The sequence below is a fragment of the Charadrius vociferus genome, unplaced genomic scaffold, assembly GCF_000708025.1.
Source record: "Charadrius vociferus isolate BGI_N301 unplaced genomic scaffold, ASM70802v2 scaffold404, whole genome shotgun sequence".
Lineage (NCBI taxonomy): Eukaryota > Metazoa > Chordata > Aves > Charadriiformes > Charadriidae > Charadrius > Charadrius vociferus.
The window spans coordinates 1,399,744-1,418,472 of record NW_009648443.1 but is presented as its reverse complement, the minus strand read 5'-3'; the positions used below and the strand labels follow the sequence as shown (position 1 = coordinate 1,418,472).

The following is an 18,729-nucleotide window of genomic DNA, read 5'->3' as shown; positions in this document are numbered from 1 at the left end:
GCATCCTGTTGTCCACCAGGACTCCCAGGTCCCTTTCCACAGAGCTGCTCTCCAGGAGGTCAGCCCCCAACCTGTACTGGTGCATGGGGCTATTCCTCCCCAGGTGCAGTACCCTACACTTGCCCTTGTTGAATTTCATCAGGTTTCTCTCTGCCCAAGTACATTCAGAAAATCGCAAGTTTTTGCTCTGGTGGTCATTCAGGTTCTCGCCACCATCTGATGCACTGGTGAAAGTACAGAGAACCGAGCGGACCACGCAGTGCAGCCGCAGTAGTAGGTTATGCTGTGTGATAACAAAGGGTAGCGGTGGTGGCATTTTCCATTCAGGCTTTTAAAAGTAGCAAAACCATCCAGCAGTTCGCAATTCCAAAATAACTGGATTACATAAGAACAGCTGTACTGGACCCCCCACAGCAACATGAACTGTCCCCACTCATCGATGCAACCAAGCCCAAAATCAGGATACAGTGAAAAGTATTCTAAAATAGCACAAATAAATGTCCAAGTACAAACTCAATAACGCAGTCAAAGAGCAGTCTGAGATTCCCAACGCCAGTGGGGCTACAGATTAACAGCAGGAGCTTACATTTGTTTTTCGGCGACATCGTGATAAGTTCAGGTACAATGAAACTCTCAGCTCATTGAATGCTTTCATTTCTTCTCCAAATCCTTCCCTCGGGAACTTCCTCAGGGCGTACTGATAGCGCTGCGCTGCTTCCTTCATCTTACCTTTCTACAAATGCAGGGAACAAGAGGCTTTTTACAAACGCTTAATAGTGAAATACTGATGCAAAACAGTACGTTTATACTTGACATCTACCAACAGGTGCTCTTCAAGCAGAAAACAGAGACAGACTTTTTTAAAACACAAATCTATACAGTAAGAATTACACCTGCACACAGACACACCGAGAGCTCGCAGGTTAACTGGAGCTTGTGGTGGTTTTTAAACTCATACCTTCAATGTTATTTCACTAGGATAGTATTTGCATTAATACACACTACCTGTACCGGAAACATTTGTGTCTGTACAATTAAGGTGTGATACAATTCATCCTTTCTTTCTGTTTTTTTGGAGAGAGCAGTCAAATATCTGCCGAGGTAGTTGGTTAAAGCTCTAACGCGGAGACGCTTCCAGCAGAGCTCATCTGCGACCAGGAATGGCGCAGCCTTCGCCGGGTGGAGGGACAGCTCAGCTCAGCTCTTACTCAACTCCCCTTATGCGGCAGCAGAGTGACCTTTGACTTCCTCGGGTTCGCGCACTGGGGCACCCCGCTGCAGCTCTTTATGGATGTTTTACAAGTTAATTTCTTTTCATAAACATTGGGTGGTTTTTATTATTTAATTCAACTTAGCACTCAAAGTGGTCAAAATTCACTGTTGAAACAGGCAAGGAAAATATTTAAGGTTTATTTTGTTTTATTCAGCTGGAGAGCTGCAACGTAGTTATTGCATACTGTGAGCAGACTCAAATACGTGTTACTCTGCAAAATAACTATCAATTTAAAACACTTTGGCAAATAAATAAATCAAAGTACGCTGGAAAGAGTTTAGCAAGCTAAATTACATACCATAGCTCTCGCAAGTCTATTCAAATTACTATAATAAAATTAAGCACTCTAAAAATAGCTACCAGCAGCAGGGAATTCAGCCTCTCGTAACAACCTGTAAAACACGAGTACAAGTCCTGCCGCGCTACTCGGTGCTCTCAGAGCCCAGGCAGGGTTCAAGCTTGGAGCAACCTGCGGAGAAGCTGAAGAACATGAGGGTGCTGGGGACACGGTGCCACCTTCTCCCTGAGCCACCAGTGAGCCGCGCTCAGGACAGCACGGGAGCGCGACATGGGAGAGGCGTCCCAGACCACCCTTGGAGCATAACATCTGTCACCCTTTAGGCTGAAAGACGTCCCGTGCCTAAAGGTACCTGCTTGGATATAAAGCTCTAAACCCATTTCGGGATCAATAAACTTGATAAATTATCCAGATGTATTCACAAGACTCCTACACGCAATTTGGGAGATTCTAAGCAGGTCCACCCTGATTCACGCCAGCAACGTCTCGAGGGTCTCTGCTGTACCGCGCAGAGCCAGGCGATACAGAGCGAAGGTCAGACGTAAGGTGGCAGATACCCGAGGGCCCTTATAAAACCCCTGCGAATTACAAGTCGCGTACAGACTGTGAACAGTGCCTACAGACAGCGTTTGGCACTGCGTTGCACCGGTGGAATAACGCAGTTTACAAAAATAATTCCGGTCTTTCTTCTGAGCAATATATCACCACTAGTAGAAAGAATGTACTTTTAAAAGAGCTGTCGCTTTCCTCATTATGTATGGAAGTAGCACACAAAAGAACATTATCCTGAAGAAAAGGATATGCCTAATGTCACCGATTTCAATAAGGCACTTTCAAACGAGCACCGTACGTTCTCAGCTGCTCTTAAGAAGCAACTGACGGCTACAAATGTTCACCAAGCGACTTGCTCAACAGAAAGAAAGTGTACTTATCCACCTTTAAATTGTTCTTTATTTATTTTACACAGGAGTTTTCAATGATTCTTTCCCAAGGTTCTCAAGATTTCTTGGTCTCGTTCCCAACATGAGAGGATGTGCAAGTACACATCTTCTTTAAACAGAAAAGCAGGTATGAAGGACTTCAATCTGCCTTCAGACAAAAGTCCAATTACAATGTTCTGCTATCAGAAAAAATAAAAATCTACCTACTTTGTACAGTATATTTCCTTCTTCCATCAGTTTCTGCAGCAGAATAAGGAGAATATCGGGTTTTGAGGTGGCCATTGCCCATGCTGCATTTCCTGCAAGTTAAATTTTAAGGATCTCTGACAAAAGGGAAGAAAGTGTGTTTCTGATATCTATTCACACTAGAAAGCCTCATGCTCCTTCAGTAGCTATTCCACCTGCACGGAACTATTCCTATTGTTACTATGTGCACATATATTCAAAATACGTATACCCCTGCTGCCCCGCACAGATAGGAGCCACCTGTGAAACAGTCCGATTCATTTCGCCCCTGCTCTAAAGGCAGCATGGGACAGTATGGAAGTCATGGCAAAGTTCAGGCCTAAGTAAGGATCTGTATTTGATCATACTTAGTACCCAAATAATAACAAATGATGCTTTAAAGGTACTACAGACTCAATAATTATCATGTACACATCTGCACCATCTACTTGCCTACTGATAACACGTAATTTGGACATACATTTTTTGCCCACCCTTTGCAAAAAATGTATGATTCTATAATGTATAAAGAGAATGTTATTTAATGTAAAGCTTCTTAATTTAAATCATCACTAGCATGAGAATTAAGTATCATTTTCTTCTTTATGTCTATCATGATATACCACGTAAAGACCGACTCTTCCGGACCTCCCCCTCAACATACATCAAAGAAAGGAACAGAATAAAATTACTCTCGTTCCCCCACTTCTGAAGTGAGTCTTGAGTCTCTGCCTTTAGGAGACTGATGTCTCTTCAGCGGGCGCCTGCAAAAGCCTAGAGTGTATTTCAAGACTGATTTATTTAATCTGCTTTACAGAAGTGACAGCAATTCTAGCAGAGCAGATAGTTGTTTCTCATGTGTACAGGACAGTTTTACTAACCGAGTTTAGCTCCTTTTCTCAGTAGCATAACCACTACCGACGTGTTACGACATCCAATAGCTCTGTCCAGTGGCCGCATGCCGCTGTGGTCAACGTGCTCAATCATCGCTCCTTTTTCTACCAAATACTGCACCTGTGGAAGGAAACAAGACAAGCCTTGTAACGTTATTTTTGGTAGGAGTGAAATATTTAAGCTACCACCTAATCCTCCTTGAAGCGTGCTGAGCGTGTGCTCCAGCGCAGGCTACAGCCATCGTGAATCCACTGAACGGACTCCACTGCGGCCAGCACGGCATGGGAACGTCACCAAACCGCAACCAGGAGCTGCGGTTATGGAATTAAAAAAAAAAAAAAAAAAAAAAAAAAAAAAAAAAAAAAAAAAAGCGCCACCCAAATTCCGGGAAGTACTTGTGCCAGAAAAACACTAAGACCAGCACGTTACGCTTGCTGCCCCTGTGCTCCTGTCCTGTGTGCACACAGCCGCCCCGCGAAAGGGCAGCAAGCTCCGATGAAGAGCAGCAGCTCCGACTGCAGCGTAACGCCCCAACGGGGGCACCGAGCGCAGGACCAGAATACGCTCCTGCTATAGGACACTGTGCTACACAAATACCGCTATCGTGTAATGCGAGGTATAAAACATTCTAGTTAACAGCGTAAATACAAGTTATGGTGCCGAGGGACCACTTCTTGTTCTAGATAAAGAAAAAGCCATTTGTAATTTTATTCATTTCTTCACCATTTATTACAGCAGTCTAACGCTGCTTTGGTGTAAATGCAGAAAACGCAAAATGCAGCGAGGACAAGTAAGAAAGTTTAAGAAAGCAAAATAAGTATGCCAGACAGCATCAGCTTCCACCAAGCATTCACCAAGCATCCAGAGCAATGGAGTGATTCCAGTAATTGTCCATCAGCCGTACTAATTAAAAGTGCGATACAGAGGAGATGACAGCGATGGCAGGTTTGACGCAAGCACTGATGCTTTCGTGCAACCGCCATGTGCCCAACGCGACTGGCAGTAATCCCGTATGGAAAGAGGTAGTAACAACCCTTCCCCTGACAGGCCCCCAACACCCAAAGCTGCTGGCCTGCCGACTGGTCTCTTAATTAGTGTTATTCCCCTTTGTCTGTTGCCCTAGCACAAAGATGAGGCTGTGCAGCCACACGAACCGCCGATGTGTCCGGTCCGTCAGGAACCGGCAGTCTGCACTGCTCCATGCAGTACCTGGTGTGACGGCACGGACCGCGGGCTGGATGTCCCCCCTTCCCAAGTCCCTCTTCAGGCACCCAGGGTCACCTAGAAACACCCACGGTGGCAGGAATAGCCCGGTGATGCCACTTCTGGAACCCGTTAAAGCCAGAACCCGAGGGCTTATTTACCATTTCAAGTTAATCCTAAGGCTGAACGGGACCTAAAGTAAAAAAAAACTGTGCTGTATGGCAGCACTTCTATTCCAGAGCTGCTGTTTTGAAACGGGACATTGTACACGCGAACTCTAGAAATACAGACGCTAGCGAGCCTGAGAGGCTGCATGCGCTTCCTAGTTGCCCGGTGAACCCTGGGATCTGTTTACAGAGCATGCCCTCCCAGGCAGTTGGTGGAAATCACGTTCCTATCTGGCCAGGCTTCTGAATTGTGCTTAATTACTGAGTTTTGCAGCATGAGAACAAAACCAATCACTTCAAAAATCTGAGATTTTAAAGATATAGAGGATTCTAAATCACACTTTAAACTTGTATACTTTTGATCTCAGTTACAGGCATGGTCCATTTCAGATTCAGAAAACCTTCACCTAAACTGCCCTAAATTCTTGCACTGTAGCATTATAAATGTAGCGGAGGAAGGTACCATCTGAGAAAGGTACAGGACTGCAAAAGGAACTTCAGTTTTTGTCCTGTTTCTGAAATGACCTGTGGAACGAACTGAGAAAAACTGAATTTACACCTCAGGCCTTGTACTTCCACATACACAGACTGGTCAGTAACACCGAGATGTGCCCAGTGCCATCTTCACAAGATGAAAAGCGTAAGGATTTCTAACCGTTCTCTCCCTGTCAGGCAAAGCATGAAGATACCTATCAAAGACAAGTAATGCTGCCTTACGATGGAGAAGCAAAATCTTTCTGCATTTCATCTATTCCAGCAATATTATATTCTTCCTCCACCTCCCACCTGGGGTCTCTGCTCTGCCGAGGCACCCACTGACCTGTCAGGTTACCTCCGTGGGTTTGCAGAGGCTGAAAAAACAGTTTCCCTTCATGTCCCACAGGCTTTTTTTTCTAATTCCAGTTCATCCAACACAGAAATTTTAAAGACTACTTTTTATTGAGATTTAAAACACTCACGCTGAAGTACAACAGCGTGCTGTAACACATAATGGCATAACGCTGGACTTCTACCACAACTGCCCGGGTACTAAAACCTTACCTAGAAAATGCTTTGTGGGTGAACACCTGCACTGCAGACCAGCTAGCAGTGTAAGCTGCTTGGCTACTTCCTCAAATTTCCTTTTTTATTTTGGCGGGCAGTATTTTTTCTAAGCTTTGTTTTGTATTAGGAAAATTCAACACATGCTTAGCCTTCCTCCTGTTAGAAGGGCGCTGTTATACTCACAATGTCAGCATCTCCATAAAAAGCTGCCAGGTCTAGGGGCGTCCGTCCGTTCTTGTCTGTCTGATCAGTTGTTGCACCCTTCTCAACTAAATACTGAACCACTTCCCTGTGGCCTTTCAGACATGCCCAGCTCAAAGCTGTCAGTCCTTCTTTGTCCAGAGATGAAATAGTTGCACCTGTAAAATCAAAATTAACTTTGCTATGAAGACATACTGTTTAATAAGCAAAATTACCTAACTCGCACAGATGCGGTCTGCGGTACAGCTGTGCAGCTCTGAACCACTATGTGGGTTTCTACCTTCAGAAAGCAGAAATTCCACGGTGCTCAGATGTCCTTCACAAGAAGCCACCATCAGCGGAGTTCGGCCTTGCTTGTCGCTTAAGTTCACGTCAGAGCCGTGCTCCACTAGAAGTTTAGCAATCTGAAATAGAAAACAGTAATTTAAACATAAATTGGCAGATCTGAATTTTAGCCATAATAGCATGAACTTTCACTGAAGAGGACTAAGGTGTGATTTATAGCGATCACTCAGAAATCTGCGCAACTCAAGTCTGAACTGTTTGCAGTTCAGGGCCCTCTCCCGACAGGAGTGGCCAGCACGAGGAAGGCTTCTCACTTGAGGTTCTCTCTCCGTTAATACAGAAGCAGTATAAATGCTCTGAAATCACCTCTGTTCTTGGTCTAGAAAATAAAATATTTTAACTCCCACTTACTGTTTTTCAGGTGTATTATAGCTAAGGCTGCCATGCAGCTGATGTACTTCTGAATCCTTTGTATCGCTTTAAATAACTCAAAAAGCGAGCTTCTGAATGTCCCTTTGAAGTCGATGCAAATGCGCGTTAGAAAATTTACAGGAATTTATTACAGGACTAGAGAGGGGGGGAATCGAGACCTGCTTCCCAAAGGAACCCCTTAACTCGCGAGGATGTGCCAGACCTGCCAGTGCCCCTGCCGCACCGCACAGAAGAGCGGAGGAACCCCCCGCCTGTTAGTTCTCGTCACCGCTGCTCCGCGTTCAAGCAGCAATTCGCAGACTTCCAGTTTTCCTCTTCCTGCAGCAGCTGTCAGGGCTAAGGAAAGCATGTTGATCAACATCATCTCTGCGCTGGTTTACCACATCTTTTGACACATGCACACTATGTCAGTGTTACTGAATCCCCGGTTTTTTTCAACTCAGCTGCTCCATAAGATTTTCATAACTATTTTCAGACTCAAATGAGTTAGAGTCAGGTTAAGTCAATAAGCCACAGACATTCTCTGATAAATAAAAAGATGATTCTCAAAGACAAGGACTGTATCATGTGCACAGCTGGTAGGTTAAAAGGAATCTTTATGAAAGTTTTTTGTAAGCCTGCCAGCCTAAGGCAGTTCTAGTTCCTTTTTCATTAATCATTTTTTTCCTGACAAGAAAGCTTCATCTCTTTCCGTCAGGCCCTTCCCAAAGGTGAGGATGGTAACAGTTGTGGGATTCAACAAGGGGGCCGTAACTCAAGTTTCAGGAAGCATTGCTCGCTCCATCCCTAACAGCGACACCTCACCTAACATCGGGCATTTCTGTCTCTGCAGGAACTCGGCATCTTGGACAATTTACCTTCATTCTGCACGAGTTAAAATTATTTTCCCTGGTTTTCATGGTGAAAAACACAGTAGGTTATCAATCAACAGTCCTAATTCCTGTGTGTTAACCCTTGCTCTAGGCTTCCAGGGATTACTGTACATTTCCCAGAACACACCGGACATCCACACTCCGGTTCACCTTAAATATTTTCTCAACCTGAGCAGCGTGTGTTGCTGAGACCGAGTGCTCTCGACCTCTACCTAAGCTGCAGAGTAACCTCACAACGTCTAAACAGACGGACACTGCTATGGGAGACGACACCGTCCCAGCCGGCTGGAAACGCGCGCGTACGGCGACGGCACGCACAGCCACGGGCTGCGAGGGGGCACCGCACCGCGCCGCGGCCAGCGAGCCCAGGCAGCGCAGGCATAAAGCCACTGATGGGATATTTACTTCAGACGTTGACAAGTTACAAATTACTGCACGTCCACCTTCACAACAGATGGCTTATGAGAAAGCGGGTAGCGTCCGCACGGTTGGCACTAATATTTCCTGACTCTATTCGGTACCGTAACGCTGAAGCGCTGCTGTAAGGCTCAACGTTTAAACACCTTGCCACCTTCTCCCGCAGCTCACTGTACTCCCCGCTTTTCACTGTGACGCTCACTGAAGCTTGAAAATAAAATGTTTTCCCCATCATGGTTTTCTCCCCTCTTCCACTTCACTCACATCAACTTGCTGTGTTTTAAATGGAGCTTGAAATTAACATTTTTGTTGGTGGTGTTGTTTGTGTTGAAGCATCACCAGTACTGTTATGTTAACACCGTTTAGAAAAGGGGTCCATGTGCTAACTTCTGCAAGAATCGGCAAAGAACTCACCCCTCCATTTCCTACATCCTAATACCATATGTTTTCCAATAAGAAGTGGGTCAAATTGTGAATTTCTTGTTACTCATTTTCTAAGCGTTTTCAAACACTATAAAGTAGAATTTTTAAAAATGCCAATGGATGCTGAAAGTAAATGAATTGACAAACACTGCGGGAAGTAGTAAATTCATTATATTTTTACCACCACCATCTAACCCGTTTCACTCTTCACTCCCTGATACTTCACCACGTTACAGTTACAGCGGCTGTTCAGATCTGAGCAACTGGAAAGTAACTGCCACAGATACCAACATTAAAGGCAAAACAATCCTGTTCAAAGACTTCATGTTGTTTATTCTGTCAGTACCAGCATTTTAGCTCATGGTGTAACTAAAATTGCAGCAACAATATAACTCCCTATACCTTCCCCAGCTATGAGACGACTAAGCAATTCCTCCCTTTAGCTTGAACAACATCAGGACTAAACCCTGCTCAGGAATTCCAACGGTTCTACTCAAAAGGATCACCTCTGATCTGCCTAACGGTACTCTGCAAAAGTACTCTGCAAAAGTTGAGAGCAGCCAAAATGGTGTTTTTTTCCATCACTTTTACTAGACAGTGAGTAATGCTCCAAATTAGCTAACCTGTATAGAACACATGAGGCTGGAAAAACATCGCAGAGATGTCTTTAACCCAAGATCGTCTTTTCCAACACAGACATAGTAATGTGGATTTTGGAAAAGGCAAACTAAGGAAATTCAGAAAACAGGCTTAAAAGTCTCCCACCCCTACACCCTCTCATTTCGTGCGTTACGTGGCTTTATCTGCTCCACTTTAATTTGCTACTTAACTGGCCTCGAACCTGTCCTTCACACAAACGTGGCCTTCAGCTGCACTACTGTGATAGAACACGGGGACTGGCAACGATGATCTCTAGCTCTGTCCCTCTAAAAGACCCACAATATAAAACACTATTGGAACAGCCTCCACAGTGAGCAGAACCAACTGAGGATTCAGGGGGGTAACAGTAGCACAACTACAGGAACAGAGACAAGCTGCTCCTCAACGTGTTACTATACGAAAGGAACAACCCTTAAGGTTGTTCTGTGCTGTTTCAAGGTACGATGGATTTTTCGTTTTGAAAACAGGCACTCACAAAACACACCCCTCCTCACTCCATCTGCCTCCTACTTCTAAGTGTTATCACTATCCAGTCCCGTATCATGATCCCAGTTACAAAACAGACGGCAAAGAACCGTGCAGTGCAGTGCAAATGTGAGCTCACCCACACGCGCAAAACCGTGAAGATGCCAGCAGCCTATCAATTACCATCCCTTCCACTCACGTTTTTCACATTCGATAATTGAAGGGTAATACTCCGTGTAATGCTGATCCTGTGGCTCACTTGACTCACTCTACCTGTTCTTCTTGTCCCAAACTTACTACTCTCCATCTCAGAGAGCACAAAAGTGCCACAGAGAACTGCTCATGGTGCTCTGGACTTGACCTTCTCCTCCATCGCAAGTTAGGACTGCATAAGAGAGCACCTACTTCATGACTAAAGATTCCCAACACGTTAAGCAAGAATTTCAATACCAAATGCTGACAGGAAAATGGTAAGGAAAAATTAATTTAGAAACAGAACTAAGTGGATTTGCAACGAGAGCTTTCTATACGCATAGGAACAAAGAACATTTGCTTCTCCAGTACGTGAAGAGGCTATCGGTAATCATTAAGAGAGACCATTTTCCCCCATGCTGTGCAATCTCAGCTGTTTAAATGAAATCGAGATGCTACTCATATGGTAAAACAGGAAAACTTTCAGCTGCAGGCTGCACAGCTTACAGTCTGTCTTTAAAAAAATATTTGGCATTTCCCATACATCCAAAGGTGTATCATTTCATCCACGGTCTAATTAGAACAAATGAGTCAACTGCCTAGCATTTCCTGCAAACTAATGAGATCTACAGAGAAAAAAAAAGTGCTTAAACAGCACTATCCTATGAAATTCTACACTGAAACTTTAAGCACTACATTTCCACAGCCAATTTTCAATGAAATCAGAAAGTCAGTAATTTACAGTAATTTTAATTTAACCCTCTTCTTTTCAATACATGAGATGAGCAGATTTAGTAAGTTAAAAACTCCATGCTTATAAACTTCATTTTATTATTAAAAACGGTATTTTCCCATTACTTTTATCACAGAAAATTAAATTTAAAAAATCAAAATTAAAACCCCTTACTTCTTAAACGAGCAACTCTAATTAGCGAAAATATAAGAAAGGAAATACCTGTTTCTCCCCACAAGGCATCGGTGTCATTGATGTCTATGTCGTGGTCCTTTTCAATTGTCAAGATGTAACAAACCACCTGTCAAAACCAGTTAGTGGAGATGTAGTGAATCACAAAACCCATCAGTAGTCACTTGCAAGATACAGCAACAGGTAAAAGACTTTAAAAAGTGGGAGAGCTTCGCTCTTAACGCATATGAATCAAAGAAAATGAATATTGTTCATAATCCATCAAAGCAAGTTCAGTATGAGTTTTAGTACGACTTGAAGATGACTGAATGTTACTGATTGCAGTTTAAAAAAAGCCCAGTGCCCTTCTGTTAATCGGTTCAGGGTTTTACATGGTTATCAGACAATGAGCTCCTGTGTGACCTACATGTACCAGAATGATCAAAACAAACAATGCCAAAAATAAAAATAAACCGTCCCAGTTCAGCGAGCAAATTCCATACTGTCTAAAACAAAGGGGAAAAAAAAGAGAATATTTGCACACATCTTGTAAAATGGCAATTCCTATGTTCTTCCTTTTGCAATGTTTATATCTTAGCCGTTTTTCAAAATTTCTTCACAGAACGGTTTAAGCATACATTGTTAAATGCTAATTTTTAAACTTGAGATGAGTTATAAATTAAGTTTTGCTGTATTTTTATTTTATTAAGGAAATCTATGTTTTGTAACCACCTGCTAGTAAAAGACTATTGAATTCAAACCTCTTCTAATGGCTGTTTTAAACAGATTTTCTAACAGGGGACACGCTCGGTGAGACTGCAGCGAGCAGGTACGGGAGCAGAATCACACTAACAAGTTTTGGATGCTAGGGGAAAAAGCAAAGGTAGGAAAGGAGAAAGTATGCTTATGAATAATGTGATCTGTTTTGCTGATATTCAGGAGCTGACTGCTTTCATTTAATCAGCGGATAGCAAACAGAAACTTTTATGCATAAAGGAATTATCCACTAATTCAAGTTAATCATAGTTCAGAATCCTTAAATTTATACTGTGAGACAGTGATAGCTCATATATAATAAATTAATTGCACATAGACATTTCTCTGTTTGAATCACGTAAACAACTTTAAAGATCAAATTCTTGATCTTATGGCAATTAAAAAATAGATTTAAAAGAAGTAAATATTGAAATGGTTTTACTGAAGAGATTTTAATTTGCCATTTTTGGCACATCATTTGTAATACATACATAGGAAATTCCATCAGCCTCGTGTGAGCTTTATTCCAGTATCTTTACTTACCAATTACTTTTATATCAAAGTTAAGATTTATTTTCCCAATGAACAGAAGCCATACTTGTACTACCTAAAGATCTAAAGCATTTTGAGTACTTCTTACGTGTTTACTTTTAGTGTTCCTTTTACTGAATAATACTGTACTGCCGACAAACACTTCTTTTATCATATACATGCATGTAACCCAAATTTGTCTTAAGTGACACTAGGCTGAAGTAAGCTGAAGTCTGTAATTGTCACGTGCATCAGGTTAAAAAGTTAAGCACGTGCAAGTATGTGCGATATATAGTCTGTTATACTACGAAAAAGAAAATTCAACCTGAAGTAGAAATACTAGGGTGGATCACTGATACAGAGTATCATCATCATCACCACTAGAGATTTAGGACAACTTCCAAGAATAAAGGGGAAAAAGTAGACAGAAAATTAGATACAAACAAACCCTGAAGCAAATAATAATCATTGGATAAATAACTACAGCATTTAAAACAGCTGCTAAGGATGAATACTACTTTAAATATCAGAAGTTTCAATAGTTCTGCTTTCCAAACCTCTTTTAAAAATAGCCACAAGCACTGTTGTACAATTCTGATAAATGCAGATTTGGAAATATTTGAACTATCAACCCACCTGGCAGTGTCCCATACTGGAAGCTGCGGTTAGAGCTTGTTGCAGTGCCTGGCTTTTTCTTAGTGAATTTTGTTCTTGGGAAGGAGATATCCAAACAACATTAAGCAGGTATTGAAGGATATCACAATGCCCTCTCAGTGCACTATGGACCAAGGCACACTGGCCTTTCTTGTCTGCGTAGTCAGCCTGCGTTGGGAAACAAGTGTTGAAAGTTAATAAGTCTAGAGAAAGGCCATGGGGAGGAGAAGCTCCTGAGCGCTGCAGGAGAGCAAATGTCACTCCTTTCTTCAAGAAGGAAGATCTGGCGAATTACAGGCCAAAGAGCCTCACCTTAGCTGCTGGGACGGTGATGGAAAAAACCTGGAAACCTTTTCCAAACACATGAAGGACAAGAAGGCGACCGGGAGCAGTCAGCATGGGTTTACCGAGGAGAAATGATGCTTAACCAACCCGACAGCCTTCTGCAATGAGGGGACTGGCCTAGTGGGCGAGGGGAGAGCTGTGGATGGTGTCTACCTCAACTTTAGTAAGGCTTCTGACACTGCCTCCCGTAACACAGTCACGGACAAGCTGATGAAGTACAGGTTACGTACGTGCACGATGAGGTGCGCCCAAAACTGGCTGAACAGACGGGCCAGAGGGTTGTGACCAGTGGCACATGGAAAATGCTCCATGGAAGTCTGTGCAGATCTTCTGGACTCCCCCACCACCCCGCCCCAAGTCTATGTGTGTTAATTATATACTTATGTGATCAACAACAGTTTCTATTAGGCCTTTGCATGATTTTTTTGGCTGCAAACATTGCAATCCGTGCATCAGCTTACCTTTGCACCTTTTTTGCACAGCAGTGAAACTATGTTCATGTGACCTGCAGCGGCTGCGTAACTAAGTGCTGTCATCCCGTTTTCTGAAGTTCCATCAATAGCAGCTCCAAATTCTAGTAAAAGAGTGACCACTTCTTCATGTCCAAGATGCGACTGGACACACAGCACTGGAGCATTATTTAGTACTTCAGTCCTATAATTCACGTTTGCTCCGGCCAAGATCAGCAGCCGACTCACCTAAAATTTCATTTAAACAAAACAGTTTTTTCCTCAGATTTGTATGAATTTGTTAAGTGACTGACATCTTGATCCAGGTACTCATATGTTAGTCCCTAATTTTGAAGCAGATTTTTATTGGCTGACAATGACTTTATCACATATATAGCAATAGAAAGTTTTAATAATCTCTGAGCAAATAGCTTATTGTATTACTGAACTATGCACTCCTTATAGAAGACTTGCCTCTCCCCTGAAACACTCTCACCACAATTTCATCCGCGTGACTTGCTACTACTCTGCAGATTTATCTAGCCGACTCTATTAACAGAGAACGAGAAAAAGCAATCTCAAAAAAATTATCAGAGCATGCGTGTGTGTGTGCACATACATGCACATTTCCAATCAAAAGGCTAAAATTGCAAATTGTCAACTTGGATTTCCCTATCCATAATCCAGGAATTCAAGTAATAGTGCAGAGTTCTGGCATTTTACATCCCTTCACAGTATTTCCCCATTTACAATTCCCTGGATACCTCCCCACACAAGAAAACACAGCTGAAGTCTGCCCAGCAAACCGGGCGGTACATGCGAACCCCTGGAAATGCATCCACGTGCCTACCTACACTACAGAGTGTGGCTACAGCAGAAGTAGGGCGAAACCCTTCTTTCCATCCAAACTATCCAGGAAAACTGAACTGGGCTTTAACAACAGCTTAAAAAAGTACACGAAGACTCACTGTAAAGGAGTTCAGTTACGGATGCACAGTGGTGGCGTTTTTTCTCCTAAAGGCTTACATTAGGTTCAACATTCATCAGAGGCACAGCAACAGTGGCAGAGGAAGCACTGATTGTACATGAACACTTATATTCTTACCTTCACATTGGGTGTATAGATGTTTCTCAGGGAGGCAAGGGCTGCAGACAGTCCATCGGTACTATAACCAATCCACAGGGCTTGAAGATGACTGGAAGAAATTCCAGTCCTCTTACTGAGACCCTAACAGAAATAATATAACAGGAAATCTCTCTCTAGGATTAGAAACACTATTTATATCTACATCTCATCAGTATAAAGAGAAGTAACAATTTTGTTTGTTAGGACTAACAAGTATTTTGCATAAGCTTCTAACAAATTACTAAAGCAACTCAGAGGAGGATCTCTAAGATCCATTCATATGAATAGATCATTAAACGTATTAAGCTGTAAGCTTTACCTTAAAAATGTGAGCTTTAAGTATATGATGACCAAGTTCCATAGTTTGTTGGCGGTTTAACTTTCCCTCTTGTCGAGAAAACATGAAAGCCAGCAAAGCGTGTCCATTCCTAGTAAAGAGGATTAGAAGAGAACTACTTTTATAACGATTCTTTCCATAACCATCCAGACACATCTGCATGCCCGTCACAATAGCTCAACTTTCTTTGTCAGACTGCTGTTTGTCTGAACAAAATTCTTTCCATAATGAAACAATGCAAAGAGAAAAAAGTCAAATTTCAAAGTTGAAACACACTCCTGGTATTTCCCCTGTGTCCCCTCACAAGAGACCCACATCAGAGCCAGCGCAGCTTTGGACACCACCGTGCACACTGCTCCCCTTCGGTCGTGCTTCATCTCACACTCAGAAACTGCAGGTGCCTCAGACAAAACCCACTGCTTTTAGAAGCAGATCTGAATCCTTTTGAAATTTGAGGTAAAAATGTGTATGCAGTAATCCTACACCTACGTTAGTCAGTGGTCAGTGCTCTAGGAAACAGTGGAAATGGCATAACCCTGAGAAAACCAAGTTATCATATACTACACATTAATCAGACTATGTACTGGAACCGGACAATTAACCGTATGCTAATTACACTACTGATCTGGGCGATGAAGTTGCGGGGCGCTTCTTGCCCCAGCTTCAGAAATTTCTGAACTGAACCTTTCTGAAATGGAAGGGTGAAGCAGGACCAGGCACCCCCACCTGCCATGGGAGCCGGCACCGCGTGCCGAGGAACGGCAGCAAGCCCTGAGCCCCGTCATTCTACACTCAACTCTTCTTGTTAAATCCACTCAGGAGCGCAGACAAGTCTTGGGCCGGTGATAATTTTAAATGCCAGCATTATTTTTTCTTTTGTAAAACCAAAAAACCTAAAAACCTCGAAGAGTATGAAAGAAATGGAAGATGCAGACTGCGACAATGTGCATGTATAACAGCTCATTGTCTCCAATTTAACTAATTTATGCTAAGTCAAAGGTGAGATGGAACAAACTGAAACGATGCCAAAAGGATATAATTGTAGAACAAAATGTCCTAATAGTATTATGTTTAAAAGAGCCCAAATGATCTGTTCTTTCTTATCCTGCACTCTAAATAGACAAGGTGCTGCTGCACACGATTCTCAACAATTTTGCTATATTACTAACAACACAGTGCTCTCATTTCTCCATGAAGGTACCAAAGTCAAATGCAAATCTGCAAATTCTACAAAGTCAATTATGCATTGAAACCTCTGATACTTCTGGTGAAGTCTGCCTCTAAACATATAAAAGTTTCCATTTTTGGAAAAAATTAGGTGTGCTTGTGTTTTAACATCAGTCTTTCATCTCACCAATTGTTGCAACCAATTACATAAAACATAATTGCAGTTATCTGAACATGATTTACCTTGGCTCACACAAGAAGTCCGTATTTTCCCCGTCTGCTCTCCAAACAAGCCATTCCCTGAAGGAAGGGTGGCAGAACATACGTGTTTTGTCACGCCTTTTTATCAGAAAACACGAAAGGGCTTCCATCCTTTGGCTGAAGTCTTCCCACTGCTGTTCACCATTTATCTGGCCCGCATTAATAGCCTGGAAAATCTGGTCATCCGTCATGGGATGCAGGGATGCCAGTGCCACATTCAGTATCGGCAGGGCTCGCTCAAAAGCTGAGTTTGTCATGAACTTCATATTGCACTGAAGTAAGTACAGTTCCGATAGAGACACTGGAACAACCTTGTAGCTCGCACTTTTGATTACTAGGTGGCCTTTTTGGAAAAGATCCAGAGTGAGTTTCAGGTAGAGGTAAGATCCCAGGCTTCTCGTGATCAGGTGGTTACTCACTTTCCCAATAATAGCTGCATCAGCTTTTCCATTTAAAGATATGTTGCTTATAATTTCCTGGCTGTTATTAATTCTGTACTGAATGTAAGCGTTCAAGTCATCATGAATTTCTTTGTTGTCTGGAAAATTGTCCAGGGATATTGCGATGAAGGGCAGTGAACTTACTACTTCCTATGAGGGCAAGAGGGGAAAAGAAAGAAAGAAAGAAAGAAAAAAACACCACAGGTATTACATTATTCCAGCACTGGAAACTCAACAACGCATCTTTGCTATATTGCTCTTCTGTAATGACTACTGGACAGATTAAAAAGAAATTCAGTATCTCTGCTTTGCAAATATTGTCCCCGGATAACAGGTAGAAGGCTATTTCTACATTTCATTATTTTCCATAGGAAGGTCTCAAATATTCTACTGACCAAGCTCAGCAAGGCAATTGGAGGGGATGAGCTATAGAAGTGATCACTCCAAAGTTAAGGGAACAGAAAACACGTACCAGAATTGGAGCCTGAGACAGGGCAGGGGAAGGGGGGGGGGGGGAATGATGTGTTAAGAAGCAGTGATTTATTAAGAAACATCACAAGTGACAAGAGAGAAGAGAATCTCCTCATCATTACACCTTCCAGCCGCGATGCATGGGAAAGGCACCACCCACACGTACACACACACCCACACGCACAGCCCCTTTGGTTGAGGGCCAGTACCACGCGTGGCACAGTTGGACACTTCAGCAGGTTCACCCCAACACATTTTTACGTTTGTGAAACACAAAGAACATTTATGTTTATGTAAATAAGGGTCCAAAAGACCTAAAACTTCTTATGTATATCAGAAGTGTTTAACAAATGCCTCAACACCTCCGCAACACAAAAAGGAATTCTTTCTTCCACTTTAAAGTAGTTAAATGGACTTCAGACAGCTGAATTTTCGGGCTAGTGAGATGTTTTGATCACAGATACACACTTCTCCAAAGAGGAAACAGTCCCTGCTACAGAAATCCCTTGTCAAAAATAAAAATGTAGTTGAGAACGGAACTATTCGGCCAGGTAGCTGCTCGGAGGCCGAGTGGCAGCAAGGCAGAGGTGGTGCCACCTCCGGGAAGGCCGTGCCGCAGCACACCAGCGCAGCCCCGCGCCTGGCCAGCTCGGTGCAGAGCGGCCATCGGCCCACTCCTCCCCAGGCACAGCCTCGGCCGCGCGGGGACGGCTCCTGCCGCGCCGGGCCTCCGTCCTTCAGCCCTTCTTCTGGGAGAAGGAGGGAGCACGGGCCCGCCAGAGCTGCCTCTGGCACGCTCAGAACATACAGAGGGTGCCATCGCTGAGACACGGTGAAAGACTAAGACAGATGGACACACCTTCTGTTTGAAAGTGAAGTGAACGGAAGGCGACTATCTCAAAACAGCCTGACGAGCGCCAGGACCAAGGCCAGAACGTTGTTCAGAACATTGCTGTCCAGCGCAGGAAAACAGGAACGCCGTGTGGCCTCACTTAAACACTCTCAGGATTTCTGTGAGTATCTCTTAGCTGCTTAATTCTTACAAAACGCTTTAACCAGAAGTTTTGAGGCTGTTTTTTTTTCAGGGGCAGCAAACAGATGAAGAGATGCAGAAAGATCAATGGTATTAAGGCCAGAAATCAATTGCATCAACACAGATAGTGGAATTGTGGCTTATCACTTCCTAAAAAGTGAAAATCCAGAGCTTAATACTGGCAGAAATACACTCCAACAAGTAAACGTTGAAGGGGAAATCACGACGGGCTTTTAATTACTTTTAATTTTTGTTAAGCTTTC

The 18,729-nt window shown here is 43.0% G+C and overlaps 1 protein-coding gene across 1 annotated transcript in view; it reads right to left on the bottom strand.

The window, feature by feature from the left end:
* TANC1 (tetratricopeptide repeat, ankyrin repeat and coiled-coil containing 1) overlaps nt 1-18,729 on the bottom strand; it is a 53,661-nt gene that overhangs the window by 3,956 nt on the left and 30,976 nt on the right. Inside the window, exons 11-22 of the mRNA XM_009885465.1 lie at nt 16,505-17,112; nt 15,077-15,185; nt 14,737-14,859; nt 13,644-13,880; nt 12,820-13,005; nt 10,948-11,026; nt 7,166-7,299; nt 6,527-6,650; nt 6,229-6,404; nt 3,619-3,751; nt 2,720-2,811; nt 587-733 (exon numbers count right to left, since the gene is read on the bottom strand). Coding sequence (XP_009883767.1) covers nt 587-733; nt 2,720-2,811; nt 3,619-3,751; nt 6,229-6,404; nt 6,527-6,650; nt 7,166-7,299; nt 10,948-11,026; nt 12,820-13,005; nt 13,644-13,880; nt 14,737-14,859; nt 15,077-15,185; nt 16,505-17,112 — 2,148 coding nt within the window. The remainder of the gene's footprint in view (nt 1-586; nt 734-2,719; nt 2,812-3,618; nt 3,752-6,228; nt 6,405-6,526; nt 6,651-7,165; nt 7,300-10,947; nt 11,027-12,819; nt 13,006-13,643; nt 13,881-14,736; nt 14,860-15,076; nt 15,186-16,504; nt 17,113-18,729) is intronic.